At 43.1% G+C, this 20,053-nt stretch overlaps 1 protein-coding gene across 2 annotated transcripts in view; it reads left to right on the top strand.

The window, feature by feature from the left end:
* Nucleotides 1-20,053, top strand: part of AATF (apoptosis antagonizing transcription factor) — a 93,165-nt gene that overhangs the window by 36,919 nt on the left and 36,193 nt on the right. For both annotated transcript variants that reach the window (XM_007672906.4, XM_001508352.5), the window contains exons 6-10: nucleotides 5-218; nucleotides 955-1,119; nucleotides 1,920-2,003; nucleotides 16,635-16,702; nucleotides 18,277-18,357. In XM_007672906.4, the coding sequence (XP_007671096.2) occupies nucleotides 5-218; nucleotides 955-1,119; nucleotides 1,920-2,003; nucleotides 16,635-16,702; nucleotides 18,277-18,357 (612 nt within the window). The remainder of the gene's footprint in view (nucleotides 1-4; nucleotides 219-954; nucleotides 1,120-1,919; nucleotides 2,004-16,634; nucleotides 16,703-18,276; nucleotides 18,358-20,053) is intronic.

Consider the following 20,053-nt stretch of genomic DNA (forward strand, 5'->3'; position numbering starts at 1 on the left):
CTAGTGAGGAGGAAATTTCCGGTGAAGAGGAGGAGGAATTGCTTGCAGAGGAGGGACAGCAGCAACAGCAGAGGAAAGGGCCACCTAAGCGGAAGCTAGAGATGAGTGACTACCCTGGCTTCATGGCAAAACGCTTTGCTGCCTTCACATCCTATCGTAACCGGACCCTGCAAAAATGGCACGACAAAACCAAACTAGCTTCTGGCAAGCTGGGAAAGGCAAGTATATATCTATCTGTTGCACAGTTGGGTGGTATGTGCTTAACAAAAATAATAATAATAATAATGATGATGGTATGTGCTTACTAATGTTCCAGGCAGTGTTCTAAGCGCTGGAGTAGACATAAGATAATCAGGTTGGACACAGTCTCTGTCCCGCATTGGGTTCACAGTCTTAATCCCCATTTTACAGATGAGGTGACTCAGGCACAGAGAAGTGATTTGCCCAAGGTCACACAGCTTCTCTGCCTGCCTGAAAAGTGTGGCTGTAACTGTCATAAAAGCTGTCATGCCTTAGGTAAATGGATGAACTGGTAGGTTTTCCTCCCCCAATACATCTCCTTGAGTTTAAGCCAAAACTCAGATTTGAAAACCTCAGAAGGCAGAATGTTTTCCTTCTCATTTGAGATTTCCAGTTACCAAGAACAGTGAAAATGAAAGGCATTTTCTGAGTGATGGCATTCCGTATTATAAATTGTGAGCTCGAGCCTGTCTAACCGAGAGTGGTGATGCTGATGTGTTAAGTTGAGCTCTTGGTTTTCCTTGGGTCAGTTTAGAGAAACAAAAATCCACAAGCACATTTGGAAACAAAACAAAGACTCCCTTCTTTAAAAAAACAACAACAAGAAGAAAACACCATGTGCTTATTCACTGTCACAGAAAGATAGAGAAAATAGTTTTGCTGCCTTGAGCACCGGCTTGCCGCATCATCTGACATTGGTTAATATTGTTGCAGGGTTTTGGAGCCTTTGAGCGCCCAATCCTGACTCAGATAGATCATATTCTGATGGACAAAGAGAGATTACTCCGGCGGACGCAGACTAAGCGCTCTTTATACCGTGTTCTTGGCAAGGCCGAGCCAGAAATCCAGCCTATCCCTGAGAGTGTGCCAGGACAGCAGGTAAGAGCATTGTGATGCTGAGGGAACAGGGAGCAATTTCTGTCTAGCTGATTAGCTAGAAACCTAAATAGGTTCTTGTGAACAAATCCCAGGTCTGGACCTGCCACCGTCAAGTTGAATTAGAGGATTGACCAATCATCTGTTTGATTTGCGCTATGGAGTCGGTCCAATTGGTTAATTTAGGTCCCAAGTTGGATTATTTGGCCTGAATTATCTGTTTGGACTGGCTCCATGGAACAAATCAAACAGGTAATTGCTCAGCCTGTGTGCAGACCCACCTGATCCGAGAGGGGAAAGAACTAACGGTTTGCAGAGAAAGTAGAAACAGAAGTGAGGGTGGCAGAGAAGGGGAAGACGAGAGGTATAATGTAGGGGATAGAAAACCTTTGGGAATAGTCTCAATTTTCATTTATTGAGTCTGAAGACAGGTAAAGGAATGTTAGAAATCCAAGAGTTGGTAGCCTTTCAAAATTCCTGAAACAAGCTAGGTTTGTCCTGGCTTCAGACTTCTCCTGGGCTTGTAACAGAACTCCAGAAAAGGGTGTGAAATTTGCTTGGCTATGACACTGTTATCGAGTGTTGTTATACACAAAGCAAGATGATAGGTGCTGAGAAGAGGAAATCCTTTTAGAATGGTCTTACATTCTAAAATGAGGAACAACATTAACAGGGAAAACTGCCTTAATCTAAAACTTGAGAGAAGCATTTCAGAGGAGGCACTAATAAAAATGTGATAATCATCCTGCTTTGGTAAAGCCCCCGTTCAGTGCCTGTCTCCCCGTTTATCTTCGCTGATGTAGGAGATTGTGCTTCAGGCTGCAGCCAATGCTCACCTGAAGGACCTGGATGAAGAGATCTTTGATGATGATGACTTTTACCACCAGGTGGGTACTAAGAATCTTGTCTTATGGTACAAAGGAGGTTGGGTACTTTTAAACCGACCTGTGGGTTCTCTGGAGCAGGAGAGGCAGCTTTGACAGATGCCTGAAGCATTCGATGGAGAGTCAGATCTATCTAGTTCTGCTCTTGACTTGCCGTGTAACTTTGGGTAAATCCCTTCCTCCTACTGCTTCAGATTCTCCCTTTGGAAAATGGGAATTATTAGAGTACCTCACTGAGGGCTGCTGAAGGTGAGTGGACTCTAGTTTGTAAATTGCTTTCAGCTTCTTTCTTGAGGTGATGTGTTCTTTGCTAAAGACTCCTTGATAATGGCTCCTTGTTATTTGATTTTAAGTCTGTTCACTGTTGGAGAGAGGGCTGGAGCACGGAATTAGAATTGTAACTCATCCTTAGGCATGATCCTGTCTAGAGATAAAGTGTAGGGATGTAAGAGGGGAAAATTAGAGGGCTTAAAAAAACTTTGTAGAGTCCATGTCCAAGATGAGTTTATTTGAAGCAAAAGTTAGGGGTAAGATTAGGTAAATCCCAAACCGCAGGAATGATATGAGGAGGGGGGGTCCATTACACTTTTCCTTCAAGTATTTTGGGGGATCCGCCATCTGACCCAGAATATTGGACCAGATGGACCATTTGATCTCAGAGATTAAACAATAAAATGCATCTACAGCAATTCATTCGTTCAGTTATATTTATCGAGCGCATATTGTGTGCAAAGCACTATACTGAGCACATGCGCTGCCTACAACGAGCTTACAGTCCAGAGGGGGGTATGAATGTACTTTTTTTTTTTTTTTTAAGTGTTCCCTCTAATTCACCGACTCGCTGAAATTGTTGTCTAGTCTGTTTATGTGGTTCTGCAGTATTAATGAGCCTATGGAGTTTAATAAGGAAATAAAGGTTCTGATTCTTTTGGAGGAACCAACGTAGAATTTGGCACATTTTAAATATTTACCGTGTGCTAAGTGTGGGATAAAGAGAAGATAATCAGATCAGGAACAGTGTGTTTCATATGGGGTTCATAATGGAGTTGAGGAAATGGGCACAGAGCAGTTACGTGACTCGGCCCAGGGCACACAGTAGGCCAAGTGCCAGAAGCGGGACTAGAACCCAAGTCTCTCAACTCCTAGCCTCTTGCCTTTTCCACTAAGCCATGCTGTCCTTTGGTTGTTTTTATTTTCCCCCACTGTCGTACTTTTCCTAACCAGAGAAAGAGCATTGCTCAATGGAATGAGTGTAGGCCTGCAGGAGGACCTGAGTTCTAATCCTGGCTCTACCACATACCTGCTGCGTGACCGTGGGCAAGTCCCCAGACTTCTCTGTACCATAATTTCCTGTCTATAAAATGGGGATTAAATAGCTGTTCTTCCTCCTGTTCAAACTGTGAGCCCCATGTAGGACCTGATTATCTTGCATCTATCCCAGTGTTTCTTGTAGTGCTTGGCACATAGTAAGTGCTTAACAAATATTATTAGCAATAATAATAATTAACCTGAGGATCAAGGATGTTATTCATTATCTTGAAAGCCCTTCCCATTAAGTTTATATTTGAGACTCCTTTTCTTTTTTTTTTTTTTTTTTGGACTCCCTTGGAAGATGAAAAGATTATATCATGTCTGTGCCCATAAATACCGAAGAAAACTCCTTCCCATGAAAGTTCCTGATTGTTTAGAGCCAGATGAATGGGAGGGATTCCCTCAGCTGTTCCATACATATTCATTTCTCTTATTCTATAGTTTCCCTTATAATATTCTCCTATAATTAAGTCTCCCTGTACTGAATTGAAACTGTAGGTGAATCACTATGATTAGATCAATGGAGAAGAGAGTAGGTGAGAGGGGTGGGTATGGCCTTAGGTGTTTTCAGTCAGAGTTCCTGATTCTCCCTCCTCCTCCCCGGCCTTTTTTCTTCCCTACATTCTCCTGTCACCTGAAAAAGGAATGCTTTTCCATTAAGTGACCATGGGAGAACCTGATCCGGATCTGGAATATTAATGCTGGGATAATTGGGTGAGATCATGAGAGAGAATTGAAAATGTTCCAGTCCCGATTAATTCAAGTGTGTATTGTTAGATGGAAAGTGCATTATCAATTAAGTAGGCTTAATAAAACAAGCCCAAATTACTGGGGAAATATAATTCTTAGGATGATAGAACTTTTTTTTTTTGCCAGAAGAGGTAGGTTCAAAGAAAAATAACATTAGTTGGTTGGCCCTTCATTCCAGCTAATAATTTCAACTTCGATAAATTCTGATTTCAGAGTTATGACTAGTCACATCTTAGCTTTTCCCCTTGCTGGTTAATTGGGGTGCCGGGGTTAATCTAAATTAAAACTTAAACTAATAGAGGTCAGTGAGGCAGCTGAAACACCTGAGTAAAACAAATGGGGCTGCCAGTCGCAACTTTATCTTGGCCGTTTCCCAAGAGGGAAGCGGCAGCAAATTGGAGTTGTTTCAGCCTTCTGTAAAAAAGGTGAATGATGGGTGACACTTGTTAATGTACGGCATCTCCGGAAGCGTTCCAGATTGCAGTGCTATAGTACCAACTGCTGCCATCCGGGCACAGTCAGTAGGAACAGGACCAGTTGCCAACATCTGGCGGCACAGCAAGGAATGGGTGCAAGGCTGGAAACCCCGCAGACTCTAAATATGGTGTTTAGAACTGTGCAGGCTTTAATCACTTACCACTCTTTGGCAGCAGGCTACGACAGCTTATCCTAGCCTCGTACATCACACACCGACATCTGCTGAGCCGCCAGGCAGCTGCACATTCATTTTCCTTTCTTGCTTTTCCTGTCTCTCGCTCCCTCCTCCTCCTCTCCTCTCCATTCCCCTTCCCCCACCACTCTTCAGCTTTCCTCTCCCTCCCCAATATGCTTCTTGGGAGAGATGATCTGTAAAGATTACTGCTTCATTGTGTCCAAGTAATTGTGGGGATGCCAGGCTCTTGACAGACACAACGTAGCACCTGTTCTGCTGACCTGGTTAATTTCTTCTGTTGAGTGGGATTTGCCAGAGATTGGAGCTGAAGCCAATTCAATGATAAGGCTGAAGAAAATGGCTGTATGTTTTCTGTCACCTCCCAATTAAATTGGTTTCATAAAGTGCTTTCCTTTATTTGTCAGGGTGGTAAGCCAGAGCTAAGTGTTGCATTCAGAAGTGGGACAATGTATTACAATGGACCCGCGAGTTTTCATTTGTGTTTTTTGTGAGGCCCTAACGAAGAGCTCTGCTGGTGTGTGTACCAAACAATCCACTCCATTTCAACTGAACTTAAAGCAAAAATCTTTGAACCCATGTGTTTTATAAGGGAGAGAGATTATAGCAACAGTGAATTTTAATGTGTCTCTGCAAGGATCTAAAGACCGGCTCATTAATTCAATTGCCGGGGAATCTGGGCAAATGCCCTTACAGCGGAGAGCCAAACCCCATCCGACTTCTACTCCCTTTCGGTGAGGTTCAGCAGTTCCAGGTTTAAAAATTGTTTTTGTTGTCAGATTCAGAGATGTGTTTTGGAAACTGTTTTCCCTGGCTTTTGAAATATCACTTTTTAAAAATTTTGTTTTACCTGATCTGTATTTTCTGAGCTAGTTTTAAAAAAATGGTATGTATCAAGCACTTATTAGGTGCCAAGCATTGTACCAAACACTGGGATAGATACAAAATAATCAGGTCACATACAGTCCCTGTCCCACATGGACCTCACAGTCTAAGTAGATGTGGCGGAATGGTCTATTAGAGCAATACATTCCCTCCTTGGGTAGGTAATGTTGTATAAGAGTGTTAATTAAACATCTTAATTAACAAGTTCACTTTTGAAATTTTATGATTGGTTAGACGGAAACTAGAATTACTATGGACCTGAAGTTCACTCCGTTGAAGGTTTTCATTGAGGAAATGATCTCCTAGAAAGGGAAGTGGGCATGGTTTTATTTCCAAATGGAAATACTCTAATGTGGACATAGCACATACATAATGTGGACAATTGGGTATGCCTACAAGTAGTCAGTGGTCTTGCTTCCTGTAGACTGTGACCTTACTTTTTAAAATGAACCTCCTTTGCCTATGGAAAATTCCTCACCGCATATGTATCTCCCTCTCTGAATTGCTCTTACTGACTTCCCTTTGATAAAATGTGATTTCTCACAAGACACTCTGGGCACTTTAGTAATACAGAAGTGGCTGCTTTAATTCTTTCTCTTTAGAGGCATTGCACAGTCTTTAAACTTGTTGCCAGCTCATATTGTTCCAAAAAAACTAATTGAACCGAGGTTGCGACAGATCAATATTTGGATTTCTGAGGGCTCATTAGGATTTTTCACATTGCTCCCGGCTCTGTTTAGTTTTGATCCGACTGCTTCCGTCACTCTGGATGTAATGGGGGCAAGTCTTCAGAACAGCATCAGGGGATTTCCTCTTTAGAACCCCAGTTTGACCAGCATTCTTTTCTCCGCTGGGTTTCTGTCTGCGACCTGTCTAAATTTGTCCTGGTGGCATACGGGGTTCTTGTCTTTCAGCCATTTGATAATGCCATAAACAAGTAATTACCAATCCAGTGAACTATTAAAAGTCGATAATCTTGAGGAATAGAGATGAGGTAAGCTTTCTGACAGGTTGGTTTACCTTAATTAAATTGGTATGTGATTAATTTGGACAGTTGATCTGGTGGCTTTAATTGGATGCATTTAGATTTTAGTGAATAAGAGATATCTCAAACCATTCTTAAGGTTAATGGCAATACGATATTCTTCCAGTTGGCGTGTAGCTTTCCAATGGTTCAGTTGATGGTTAATGGCACATTTTAGAGTTTGATTTGAATTCTCTTCTCATAATGAGCTGTTGGAAAACCGAACTGATTTTCATTAAGAGCAGCACTTCATTTTTAATCTTATTTTTAAATAATGCTGCCATTTAGAGTCTGTTTGGTTTTTCCAGAAAGTCGCACGAAGCCTTTAAATAAAAAAAAGGGGCCTGGGCACACGTCCTTGAATGTTTGGGTTTGAAAAGCATCAAATTGCTCTCTCCAGATAACGAGGGAAAGGTATCAAAAACAAGACCAGTGTAGGTTTAGTCATCTTTTGACCAGTAACAAATATTGGATCAAGAGTGCAGTTATTTTTATGTTTCGTCACCTTAAAAAAGGATCTTGTGAAAATACTTCAATACGCAAGCTCCTTGTGGGCGGGGAACCTGTTTACCAACGCTCTTGTATTGTACTCTCCCAAGTTCTTAGTACAGTGCCTTGCACACAGTAAATGCTCAGTAAATACCATTGATTCACATGCAGCTCTTTAGGTCTGTCAACTTTCAGATCCACCCAGAACATCAATATTGGCATTTGAATCAATAGCCCGTCCTTAGTGTAATGTGGTGTGCACAGGGTAGAATGCCTGGAGCCGTGCTCTAAATTCAAGGCCTGGAAACTTTTATCAGATTGAAACTGGGGGGTGGAGGGGATGGGGAAGATACCCATGGTTTGTCCCTCATTTCTTCCAAAGTTCTTGCTTTAAGAACCAACTGAGCAACCTCTCTAAACTATATAATCTCACAAGGCTGCGGTGTGTACTTTTAAATTTAGTGGTTATCTCTAAGGGTAAAGTGTTTCCACTGATGTTATGAAAAATAGAGTGGAAAAAGTGTTGGTGAAAGAGAAACAGGATTCCTGAAAACAGCTTTTTTCAGACACTCCCCCAAATTGGTGGCCAGATGGAGATGATTAGAGGGTGGGTCATGCCTTTCTGAATTGTTAAGTGTCAGCTTTCTATTATTAGTGCTGATCAGCCATTAGTAGTAAAACCTTCTGACTCTAATGGCCTTCATAATAATATTCAGAGCATCTCAGTCACAGTTGAGTGTCATTTAAGAGGGAAATCCCCATAGGTTCTGTAAGAGGTGGCTGTTGGACTTTCCCAAGTGCTTAGTACAGCGCTCCGCACACAGTATCCGCTCACTAAATACCTTTGATTGTTTGGTCGAACCAGTTCTCCGGCAGGGTTTTCCCCTCCTCCTCCATACCTTATCTCACCTTGGCTTCACGGACTCTGTCCTCTCCTGGTTCTCCTCTTACCTCTCTGGCCGATCATTCTCGGTCTCCTACGCTGGAGCCTCCTCCCCCTCCCATCCTTTAACTGTTGGAGTTCCTCAAGGGTCAGTTCTCGGCCCTCTTCTGTTCTCCATTTACACTCACTCCCTCGGTGAACTCATCCGCTCTCACGGCTTTGACTACCATCTCTACGCAGATGACACGCGGATCTACATCTCCGCCCCTGTCCTCTCCCCCTCCCTTCAGGCTCGCATCTCCTCCCGCCTCCGGGACGTCTCCACCTGGATGTCGGCCCGCCACCTAAAACTCAACATGAGCAAGACTGAGCTCCTCATCTTCCCTCCCAAGCCCGGTCCGCTCCCAGACTTCTCCATCACCGTGGATGGCACGACCATCCTTCCCGTCCCGCAGGCCCGCAATCTCGGCGTCATCCTTGACTCGTCCCTCTCGTTCACCCCACACATCCTATCCGTTACCGAGACCTGCCGGTTTCACCTCTACGATATCGCCAAGATCCGCCCTTTCCTCTCCACCCAGACGGCTACCTTACTATTACGGGCTCTCGTTATATCCCGGCTAGACTACTGTGTCGGCCTTCTCTCTGACCTCCCTTCCTCCTCTCTCGCCCCGCTCCGGTCTATTCTTCACTCCGCCGCCCGGCTCATCTTCCTGCAGAAACGATCTGGGCATGTCACTCCCCTTCTTAAACAACTCCAGTGGTTGCCTATCGACCTCCGCTCCAAACAAAAACTCCTCACTCTAGGCTTCAAGGCTCTCCATCACCTTGCCCCTTCCTACCTCTCCTCCCTTCTCTCTTTCTACCGCCCACCCCGCACGCTCCGCTCCTCCGCCGCCCACCTCCTCGCCGTCCCTCGGTCTCGCCTATCCCGCCGTCGACCCCCGGGTCACGTCCTCCCGCGGTCCCGGAACGCCCTCCCTCCTCACCTCCGCCAAACTGATTCTCTTTCCCTCTTCAAAACCTTACTTAAAAATCACCTCCTCCAAGAGGCCTTCCCAGACTGAGCTCCTCTTCCCCCTCTACTCCCTCTGCCATCCCCCCCTTTACCTCTCCGCAGCTTAAGCCTCATTTTCCCCTTTTCCCTCTGCTCCTCCACCTCTCCCTTCCCATCCCCACAGCACCGTACTCGTCCGCTCAACTGTATATATTTTCGTTACCCTATTTATTTTGTTAATGAATTGTACATCGCCTCGATTCTATTTAGTTGCCATTGTTTTTACGAGATGTTCTTCCCCTTGACGCTGTTTAGTGCCATTGTTCTTGTCTGTCCGTCTCCCCCGATTAGACTGTAAGCCCGTCAAACGGCAGGGACCGTCTCTATCTGTTGCCGACTTGTTCATCCCAAGCGCTTAGTACAGTGCTCTGCACATAGTAAGCGCTCAATAAATACTATTGAATGAATGAATGAATGAATATCCTCCTGTCTCACGCTAGGCCCCCATGGAGACTATTGTCATTGCCCGGCTGAGGAATCGTAGAGTTGTCCTTCAGTTTGAAGATGCCCACAGGAGACTGGGCAGGTGATTGTGTGTTTTTGGGACCTGAGCAGAGATAGTAGGCAACTGAACCATCAGAGCCCTCTGTGCAAGTTCCTAGTAGAAACCTGTTTTGTGTACCTGTTCCAGGGGTGATAAAGGGAAGAAATAGAGGGTTAAAAGAAGTGGCTTTTAGGGTTAGAATTGCTCAATTCCTACTCTGTTATCACATGAGAGGGTTTAATGCTGATCGTGATTTAAGGGTTTAATGCTGATAGTGATTTACTTACACTTCCAAGTTAATCATTAGACATTGGGAGACACTATATATCACTCCCGATAGAATATATGGTATCTCATGAAAAAGTTTTCTGTTTTGACTCGTAAATTTTAGTCTCGTTCACCGAGTTTGGTGAACTACAGCTTTGGAAGGATTTTAGACCTTATGCTGGGAAAACAGTGTTGCTTTATTCCACAAATGAATTTATCATTCATTTTCGAATCCCAAGCCAAAGCTAGTTCAGAAGAATAGGTGGAGTGCAACATGGTGAACCAGAAAGCGGAAAAAACCAATCAACTCTTGAAAGACCAGAGTCACCGAGGCAGGGCTACCCTGACTTTTTAAAAGTGGTAGCCTCTGGCTACATATCCTCTTTCATTTTAGTAACCAGTGCGAGAGTGATTTATAACTCCAGTACTAAGAATCGCCCTATTTAGATATAATGAGATGTTTCGTGATTTTATTTGCATAGCCTGCCTTCCACCTCTGCCTGCTTTTATTTCCCTTTAATATTATATTTGCTTCTTCACCACTTGTCCTCCATTTCATCCCAGGAGGTCTAATAACCTTCATTGATGTCTAATACCACCACTTTATTCTTTTTCACAGTTTTCACTGTTGATTTCAGTCGTTAATAAATTTGACCACTGGTTTTGGAGAAGGATAAGTTGAGACATGAAGCTTGGAAATGACTGGATTATGGGCACACTTTTTTTTTTTTTAAAGGTTAGAACCAGGGTCCTCACAGGCCACTCCCTCTGGCTCAGGAGTGCTCAAGCTGCCGCCTGTAGCCAAATATGACCTGACACCTGTCCCGAGTCCACCGAATGTCAGACCTGGTAACTCATGACTCCCGACAAGTGGCACAGCCCCCAGGGCACGATCAGTAAATCGAGGGATTTTATTGAGTACCCACTGAGTGTTAGACCCTATTGTTAGCACTTGGGAGAGTACAACAGTAGCCAGATAGACTCTCTCTCTCATACACACACCATGTTTCCAGGGGCTCATTTGAAGGGGGAAGGGGAAGTGTGGGTGGCTTTTAAAGGCAGAACGACTGCACTGGCAAGGTCATCATGCCCTTTAAACCCCCCACCACCCTCGCCGTCACCACCGACAGGCGGAGTTTATTTACTGTGACTCGTGGTGAGAAAAGTTGGTACTCCCTATTCTAGCCATCGTATGTTCCGGTCAGCCTGAGCGTCATTGCCCAACAGGTGTTAACTCTCTGTAAATCTGCCCCCTTAGTTTTGATGGAACAAAGGAGTAGTTCTAGATTTGTGATTGTGAGGTTTGAGAAAGCTCAGATGCAAAGATCCAGCTTATACTGGAGGCATATTGAATTTTCTCCCCCGTCTTCATCCACTGACAGTGGGCCACTGGGCAAAGCAGGCAAGTTCCTGCAAAGCCTAATTTTCTTTCCAAAGCAAATTCACTACCCGATCTGCTTTTCCCCCACTGAAGCCCTTCTCACCTGTTTCCACTGAGGAATCGTTGGTGCTGAATTATTAAAGCCCAGGTCCCTGGGTAATGGTTCCCTCGCCAAGATGTGCTAATTGTTTTCTCTACCTTACCCTCCTTCCATTGTAGGATCCTAGGGTAGGTGGTGACAAGACTCCAGTGAGCTTTCTCTGTACCAAAGTTGCTTTAACACCTGCTGGATTCAAGTGTTTCAAGTGTTCTTTAGTATGTAAATTTGTTGCGGAATTTGTGTGTCCAGTCTGTAAGATAGCACAAGAAGAGTAATAGTGAGAAAATTGTTGGGTGCAGAAGATTTTTGAATGTAACTAATAAATAGCCTCAGTTTTGTCAGGACATGTATTTTCACCACGGTTTGTGGCTAGAACATTGTTAGGGAATTAGGGAATGTTTGCTAGTTTGGGAACAGTTGGCTGTTGTCTTGGGAGAAGTAATTTGTGTGTGTACGCCTGAGACTGGAACAGGCCAAGACTATTGTGTGGGTTTCTCTTAATATAAGCGCATGGTATAGTGGATAGAGCATGGGCCTGAAAGTCAGAAGGTCATGGGTTCTAATCCTAGTTCTGCCTCTTGCCCGCTGTATGACCTTAGGCAAGTCATCTTTTCTCTGTGCCTTAGTTATCTCATCTGTAAAATGGGGATTAAGACTGTGAGCCCCACATTGGACAGGGACACTGTCTAATTCACTGTGCTTGCAGCCTCCCCAGTGCTTAGCACAATGCCTAGCATGTAACAAGCACTTAAATACCAACATCATCATGTAGGACTTTGCAAGAGAGCAGCCCCCATGATATGCAAGAACTGGATGTATGCTTGAAATACCAAGTAAATACAGAGCAAAAGATCTTTTTCAGAAGTACAGATAAACTGAATCTTTGGCAGCCCGAGACAGAAATTTGGTATGGCCAGCAAATTCCCAAGAAATAATTCATCTGTTAATGGTATTTATTGAGTACTTACTTTGTGGAGAGCTCTGTACTAAGTGCAAGGGAAAGTTTAGTAGAATAGTGTTGGTAGATATAATGTCTGCCTGCAAGAAGCTTACAGGACTTGGTACCCAGGAACGAAAGCAAGGCGGAATGCACTGAAACGGGGCACTGGTTAAAAAAAAAATAAAATGAAAGGTGTATCGTTCTGGTTATAATTGTTTTAAAGCAAATACTACACATGCACTAAACAGAGCCATCTGGGCCAAGGGCTGCACAGCAGCGGACAGCAGAGAACTCGGAGTCTAGATGGGGATGGGGCCCCGGGCAGGGCCTAGGGGGCTGACACGGGAGGAGGAGAGGAAGGTAAGCTGGTCCATAGCCCTGCTCCTGTTCTCAATAGGCAGGATGTGGCTGGGCTCAGGATTTGTGGTACTTTGGCATCCTCTCTGCTTCAGGGAGAGTTGGAGTCTCGCTGTCACCATCTCGCAGTTTCAAGTACCTTGCTTTGCCCCTCCATATCCCTCTTTGCCTGTGCAGTGCCGGTCTCCCCCCCCCCCCCCCAATGGTGTTTGTGAAGTGCTTACTATGTGCCAGATGTACTAAGCGCTGGGGTAATAATAATAATTATGGTATTTGTTAAGCCCTTTTAATGTGCCAGACACTGTTCTAAGCGCTGGGATGGATACAGGCAAATCGGGTTGGACGCAGTCCCTGTCCCACGAGGGGCTCACTTGTCTCCATCCCCATTTTCCAGATGAGGTAACTGAGGCCCAGAGAAGTGAAATGACGTGCCCAAGGTCACAGAGTAGGCAAGTGGCAGAGCAGGGATCAGAACCTATGACCTTTTGACTTCCAGGCCCGTGCTCTATCTACTGTGCCATGAGAAGCAGCGTGGCTCAGTGGAAAGAACCCGGGCTTGGGAGTCAGAGGTCATGAGTTCGAATCCCGGCTCTGCCACTTGTCAGCTGTGTGACTGTGGGCAAGTCACTTCACTTCTCTGTGCCTCAGTTCCCTCGTCTGTAAAATGGGGATTAACTGTGAGCTTCACGTGGGACAACTTGATTCCCCTGTATCTACCCCAGCGCTTAGAACAGTGCTCGGCACCTAGTGAGCGCTTAACAAATACCAACATTATTATTATGATGCTTAGATACAAGGTGGTCAGGTTGGACGCAGTCCCTGTCCCGCATGGGGCTCACGGATGAGGCCACTTTTTCAGAGTGGCCAGGGCCCCGCCTTCTGGTGTGAGGCCATTTTTCACTTTGATCCTCAGTTGTACCACTAGATGTTCATTCTGGTTTTCCGCTCACAGTCTAGGAAGCCGATACTAAAAAAAATTTAGATCAATACGGTATACTCTTTGTTCTGCGACAAGTTATCCAGTTCGGTTATTATTCATACCTTAGGCTCCTCCCCGATCAGTGCCTTCCTGCCATTTTATCACTCATTAATGCGACAACTCAATTTGGGTATTGTTAATAATAATACTAATAATAATTATTACAGTATATAAGCGCTTACTAGGTGTTCTGAGCCCTGGGGTACATACAAGTAATCAGGTTGGACACAGTCCCTGTCCCACCTGGGGCTCAGTCTCAATCCCCATTTTACAGATGAGGTGACTGCGGCACAGAGAAGTTGTGACTTGCCCAAGGTCACACAGCAGTCATGTGGCAGAGCCAGGATTAGAATCCATGACGTCTGATTCCCAGGCCCTTGCTCTTTCCGATAGGCCATGTTGCTTCTCTGTTAACTCTGGTAGAATGTTTGGGGGAACAGGTTATTTCTAAAGGCCAATTATGTGTTGGGATTATCTCTGGATTTCACACATTCGTGTTTTCCTCCTTTCCATTAACATAGGTAATTCAAAGTTGATGACATTTCAATAAATGATGGCATTTCCATATGTCTGGTTGCATGTTGAACTTTCCCATCCCAGAGGTATGTCAGTTTGTCAGGAAAAAAAAAATCTGACAGCAAACATTCTGTAACCAGTTTAAAGGGCCCTTTACGTGTGAGCTCGTCCTCTAGACTGCGAGCTCGCTGTGGGCAGGGAATGTGTGCGTTGTTGCATTGTATTCTCCCAAGTGCTTCATACAGTGCTTTGCACAGAGCAAGCGCTCTATAAGAGCTGTTCCCATCAAGATGGAGATAAGGAGAATGGGGGAGAGAGAGAGGCTATCCTGGCTTCCCTGCCACCCCTTTGATTAAAAATAGCCATCATTGAGCTCACAGCTCAATGTCCATTTTACAGATGAGGTAACAGGCCCAGAGAAGTGAAGTGACTTCCCCAAGATCACACAGCAGAGCTGGGAAGTGGCGGGCTCTTCTGACATCCAGGCCTGTGCTCTATCCACTAGGCCCCGCTGCTTTCTGTATCTGAATCTTAGAAACGATTCTAGGTGTGGTACCTAGATTTTATTGGATGTACTGCCTTCCAGGCCATAGAAATGGCAGTTGGGGCTTGCTTGTGAGCAAGGGATTCTTCTTATTTTGGGGCCACCTACCATGCATTTACTCCCTAGTGAATCCGACTGCACTCCTGTAGCTCAGGACGAGGGAAGTGAGAAAACCTTACGGCAGCTCTGATCCGTATGCAGCAGGAAGCAGAGTAAGGGGCCTTCATTCCTTTCTTCTAAACTCTCCCCCCCACCTCACTTTTGACAGAATATTGACTAGAAACCAGAGCCTATTTTTGCTTAGCCTTAAGGGCAGCTGTTTACAGAGCAGCAGTGTTACATAGGTTTACTGTGTCGTATGTCTGTGTAACACTGGATTTGGATCTTGTATTTAGCTGCCAGAAGTGACTGTGATGAAGTAGCAGAGATAAACTGATAGATTGGCTGCCAGAAAGATGTTGGGAATCAATCAGATAAACAGGGCAGAGAAATAGCTTGCTGTTTTCTAGTGATAATAAACCAGTGGCCTCTAGTCCCTGCATTTTTAAAAGTAATTGCTGTGGTAATAATCGCCAAAATAAGCAAATGAAAAGAACGTCGTGGGAGGCTTCGTAATTGTGGTCGAGATCCCCCTTTTCATATTGCAAGAAAAAATATACCTAGCGAAGGGAGCGTTTTTTAATACAATTTGTTTTGATTCTCGAAATTTTTACCTAAGCCAAAATAAAGAACGAACTATTTTGGTAGAAATATATTCCAGTACTCTTAAATCCATCCAGTGGTTTCAGCCGTCTAGCTTGATTGAACTATCGCTATAGCTACGCATGGCATATTTCGTAAAGGTTTTTATAAAATTCATGTGGGTGAACAATCACGTTTTAATGTTACATCTGTACTTCTGGTGTATAATCAGCAATATCTAGTTTGTTGTCCTGTCTTCCTTGAGGTTTTTCACCTTAAACATTTTTGCCATTTTAATCCCTGCTGCTTCTCACCTGCCTTTGGTAGGGGGCTTTGTAGGACTCTTTTATTAGCAGTTTATCATTATAACTTTTTTTATTTCACTCTTTTCCAGATATTCTTTCTTGTCCCTTTTTTTTTTTGACTCCTGATTCCACAGCTACTGAATCCACTCAGGATTCATAGATTTTAATGTGAATTCCAAGGTCGGTGTGATTGCTACTGTTTTGGGCTCGTGTTCAGGACTGTAAAGGGAAGCAGGGGAGTAATTTAGAGTTCCCTTAAAATTAATAATACAGGGTGAGGTACGGTCTTATGTACTGTGTGACTCAGCCTCCTAAGACTTCTTCCCAGAAATCTGACTCTAAATAATTGTCTTATGTACAAGTATATCGCCTTATTAATCAAGATGGTACTCGCTATGGGAAGTTGAAGGAAATGGAGAAGTCTGCATGAGAAATGCTGTTATTGGGTCAGACCAGTGGTTCATGCTGCCCAGGATTTTGTGTTTTACACTAGCAACTTTTAATTATATGTTATAATGAATTTTGCCTCCGGAAGGCCTTCTTGCTTGCTGGGTGGGTCATAGGTCGTAAGCCAGGCATTCACTTTTGTCCTCTTGGTGAGAGAGTAATGCTCACTTCTCTCTGCCGTGCAGCCGTTTCTGCCTGACCTTTTAAAGATTTTCTATTGATATCAATGAGGTGGATGAAACTAATCATAAAACGATGAAGGGAATGCCACACCATACATTGATCTATCTGAAATGAACTGCCGGTTAACAATAAGTCTGCTTAATAGGCTTCCGTTTTTTTTTTTTCCCTTTTGCTGCAGCGAAACCTCCCTTTCAGTAATAATGATAAAAAGAGTAAGAAGGGGTTAACACGTCCAGTCGTACTCTTGTCACAGAATTGTGTCTTATTGATTACAGTTTTAGCACCTTCGCTGTGTCATTCAGAATTCCTACTGTGCCCGTTTTAAGTCATTTCGGTCCTTGGAGATGATTAATAAATACATCAACCTCTCTATTCCCCTAGCTCCTGCGAGAACTTATAGAACGAAAGACCAGTTCCTTGGATCCGAATGATCAGGTGGCCATGGGCAGGTAAGGAATCAGTTGTAGCTTCTTATTCATCCACAACTTGCTCGCCTTCGAACTTCCGTACCTTTATAACCCACGGCAGAGGTGGACCTGTTAGAATAAACACTGAGAACAAAAAAGAAAGGCACTGTTGCAAGAGTGAAAGCGGAGCGATCCCAAGAAACCCTGAGGTGTCTTGAACAAAGCTTTGAACTCTTGGAATAGCAGGCATTTGTGTTCAACTTTTTTAGTCAACATAAGTGCTTTTTCTAGATTAAACGGTGATCCTTTTCTGCTTGCTTTCCAGCCTCCAGGTTTGAGGCTTATCTATTGTCAAAATTCAGCTCGAGAGGCTCTTGTAAGGAGTTTAAGCTTTTTCTCATTCTTTTTTTAATATACGGGCTCCACCTCTTTTGTTTAGAGGAAAAAGAGATGTCACCCCAGTTAAAAATGGCAGTGCTACCCAGGTGTCAGGAGAGAATGTAAAATAAGCCAGGAAAGCTCTTGTGGGCATCTGCTTCATCTAGTAGTTGGAAAGTAAAAAGAGCGTTTGCGAGTGCTACCTAATGAATAGTGCAATTTTAAATAGTCATGAGTCATGATTTGCAAAATCATTAAAGGAATGAAAACTGAAAAAGCCAGAGTAGAATTTGGGGCAGGATGGTAATTGGGTAAAGGGAAAGGTGCAATACAAAATTTGTGTTGATTAAATAATCAAATTGAAATAAAATCTTACCTGAATTTTAAGGCAGTGAGTCACATTTTGTATATGTCTGAAATTTTATGGATAATGATTCACTATAAATTTAATATGATGGAGCAAAACTGCATTTAAGTGGTGATTATATTGTACTTTTATCTGACTTTACAATAAAATAGATTATGGCAATTAAGATTATATTAAGATTGCAGTAATTGGATTTTGCTTGATTTTTTTTTTTTCTGATGTTGAATTTTCATTGTGTAAATCAACTAACATGACTGGCTTGTTTTTTCACATTTGTTCCTACTAGCAGTTTCTTTATAATTTTCTTAGCCAAGGACTCTCCTATTGAAAAAATTAACACTTTATTGTTTATTCATTTAAAATTACCATAGACTCAAACTAAATTTTCTGAAGTTTGTTGCCTTTTTACATGAAGAGTTAGGGTTGCTAATTAAAAAAAAAAAGAGAGCACAAAGTTTAAAAACAAAACAAACTGTTTTAGCAAATTAGACTAGAGTGGGTCTTAGATTTCAAGCCTCTTCATAATTAACCTAAATGTCAAACCAAATCATTTGGATTAAAAAATTTTTTTCAAAGAAAACTCCTATATAAGATGAAGTTTGATGTGTTTTTCGGCTGATATGTGGATTTAACTTCTATCACTGCAGCTTGAATCGCCAGGTACTAAGTGACATTGCTGACCAAATTTGGCAAAATAATTATCCAACTATTTTTTGCTCCTTTCATTGTACAAGTGCTTCTCAATTGATTAGTCTCTTTGGCCTCAACCTAAGAAGAATTTAGGGTGATTCGATGATTTCCTGCCGCAGAGTTATCAGTGTAAAGAAACTCCATTTGTGATGTGGCATAACTTTCATTTTGACCACTGCAGGCAATGGCTGGCTATTCAGAAGTTACGGAGTAAAATTCACAAGAAAGTGGATAGGAAAGCCAGCAAAGGAAGAAAACTCCGGTAAGTTACCTCAAGTAAACCCTGAAATATTGTGTTTTTGCTTTTCACCTTTAGTCTTCTGTCATTCTGTTTTGCTGTTAGTATTTATTTCTTTATTTTGGTAATTCCTCCCTTTTACCAGAGACATAATGATGGGAAAAGTAGCCAAGATAATATCTTCTCTTTGCCATTTACTTAATATGTGACCTTGAGTAACATGCTTCATTTCTTTGTGCCTCAATTTCCCAGACTCTAAAGTGGGACTGACAGTCCTTGCCCCCTTCCTCAAGGGTGGTGTGTGGATGAATGAGATAATGTGTGCAAAATGCCTTGAGTCCTCAGAGAAAAGCACTAGAGGAACACAAAGTAGCAATATTATTCTTTGGGTGTTTTTCATCCTGCAATGTACTGTTTCTATCTTTTAATCGGTAAACTCCTTGAGAGCAGGATTATGTTCTTTGGCCCAATTTCATGGGTTGTATGGAACCACGTATCTACACAGAGTAATAAAATGCCATGCCGTGCTTGTCTGTGTGGAGAATGTGAGATAGGAGGGAAAATGTAGCCCTTCACCCATAAACAAAATTTTTTTGTGGGGGGGAGAAAATAAGAGTTTCTGCCTTTGGGTAGGTTCCAGTTCTGCAAGATGCCTAAATGATTCCCTGACTGTGCAGTTTATACAAAAGACCAGAACAAAAAATAGAGTTGCCAGATGCTTCAGATGCTTTAATCCAATTCTTTCAATGATTTTTGTTGTTTAGACCTTAATTTCCTACAATAAAATGAACTGCTGTATGCTCAAAAGAGGCCATTTATGATTTAAGTGTCATTGAGGGATCGTGCAGCCAACAGGATTGGAAGGGATTTCTAGATCACACTCTTCCCTTCAGGGAGATTTGCACTTAAAAAAAGACTCTCCCCAAATAAGAATCTGTCTTATTTTAAAGATTATTTTCCAACCTCTTGTAGTAACCCATTCCAATATTTAATAACCTTGGCCATCAGGAAATTTTTCTTTATGCTTAAATCCCTCAAGCTACAGTTTATACCTCTCCTTCAGTCCTCGTTACCCTCCTTGTGGTTCACCACTGGTCATGAGAGTGTGGGGCTTAAGACTGGCGCCTGATCAGTATGCTAAGCATACTGGGAAGACTACCTCCAACGTTCTTCGTTTTTATTTATACCTCCCAGAATCAGTCCTGCTATTGAAAGTACAAAATCCATTTCAGCTCTTGGACCGGATCTGCATGAAAAGCCTACCGATGAATCGGATCAAGAATTTTCCTGAATCAACATCTCTATCATAAAGTTATAAATGATATTTAACATGCCGTCCAACTAACCAAAGGGAAATTTGAATCCCGTAGCTGCAGTTCAGCTGAAAGCAATAGGTTGTGTTAGTGTTGGCAGAGTATTTTGCCTTAAGATTGTGTCCTCGGGTCCTCCTCATCTCCCCATCGCCCGATCCATCTGACTGAAAAGTTCTGGGGTCATTGACTGCCCAGGTGTGGGAGTATTCTTGGATTGATTTTGGAAAATCAATCAGTGGTATTTATTGAGCACTTACTGTGTACAGAGCACTATACTAGGTGCTTAGGAGAGTAAAGTACAACAGAGATGGTAGACAGTCCCTGCCCACGGTAAGCTTTCAGCCTAGAGGCAGCTTATAATCACAGGGAGCAAAAATACTGGTTTTGTCCCCTAGGCAATCCCGGAT

Source organism: Ornithorhynchus anatinus, chromosome 17, assembly GCF_004115215.2.
Source record: "Ornithorhynchus anatinus isolate Pmale09 chromosome 17, mOrnAna1.pri.v4, whole genome shotgun sequence".
NCBI classification, from domain to species: domain Eukaryota; kingdom Metazoa; phylum Chordata; class Mammalia; order Monotremata; family Ornithorhynchidae; genus Ornithorhynchus; species Ornithorhynchus anatinus.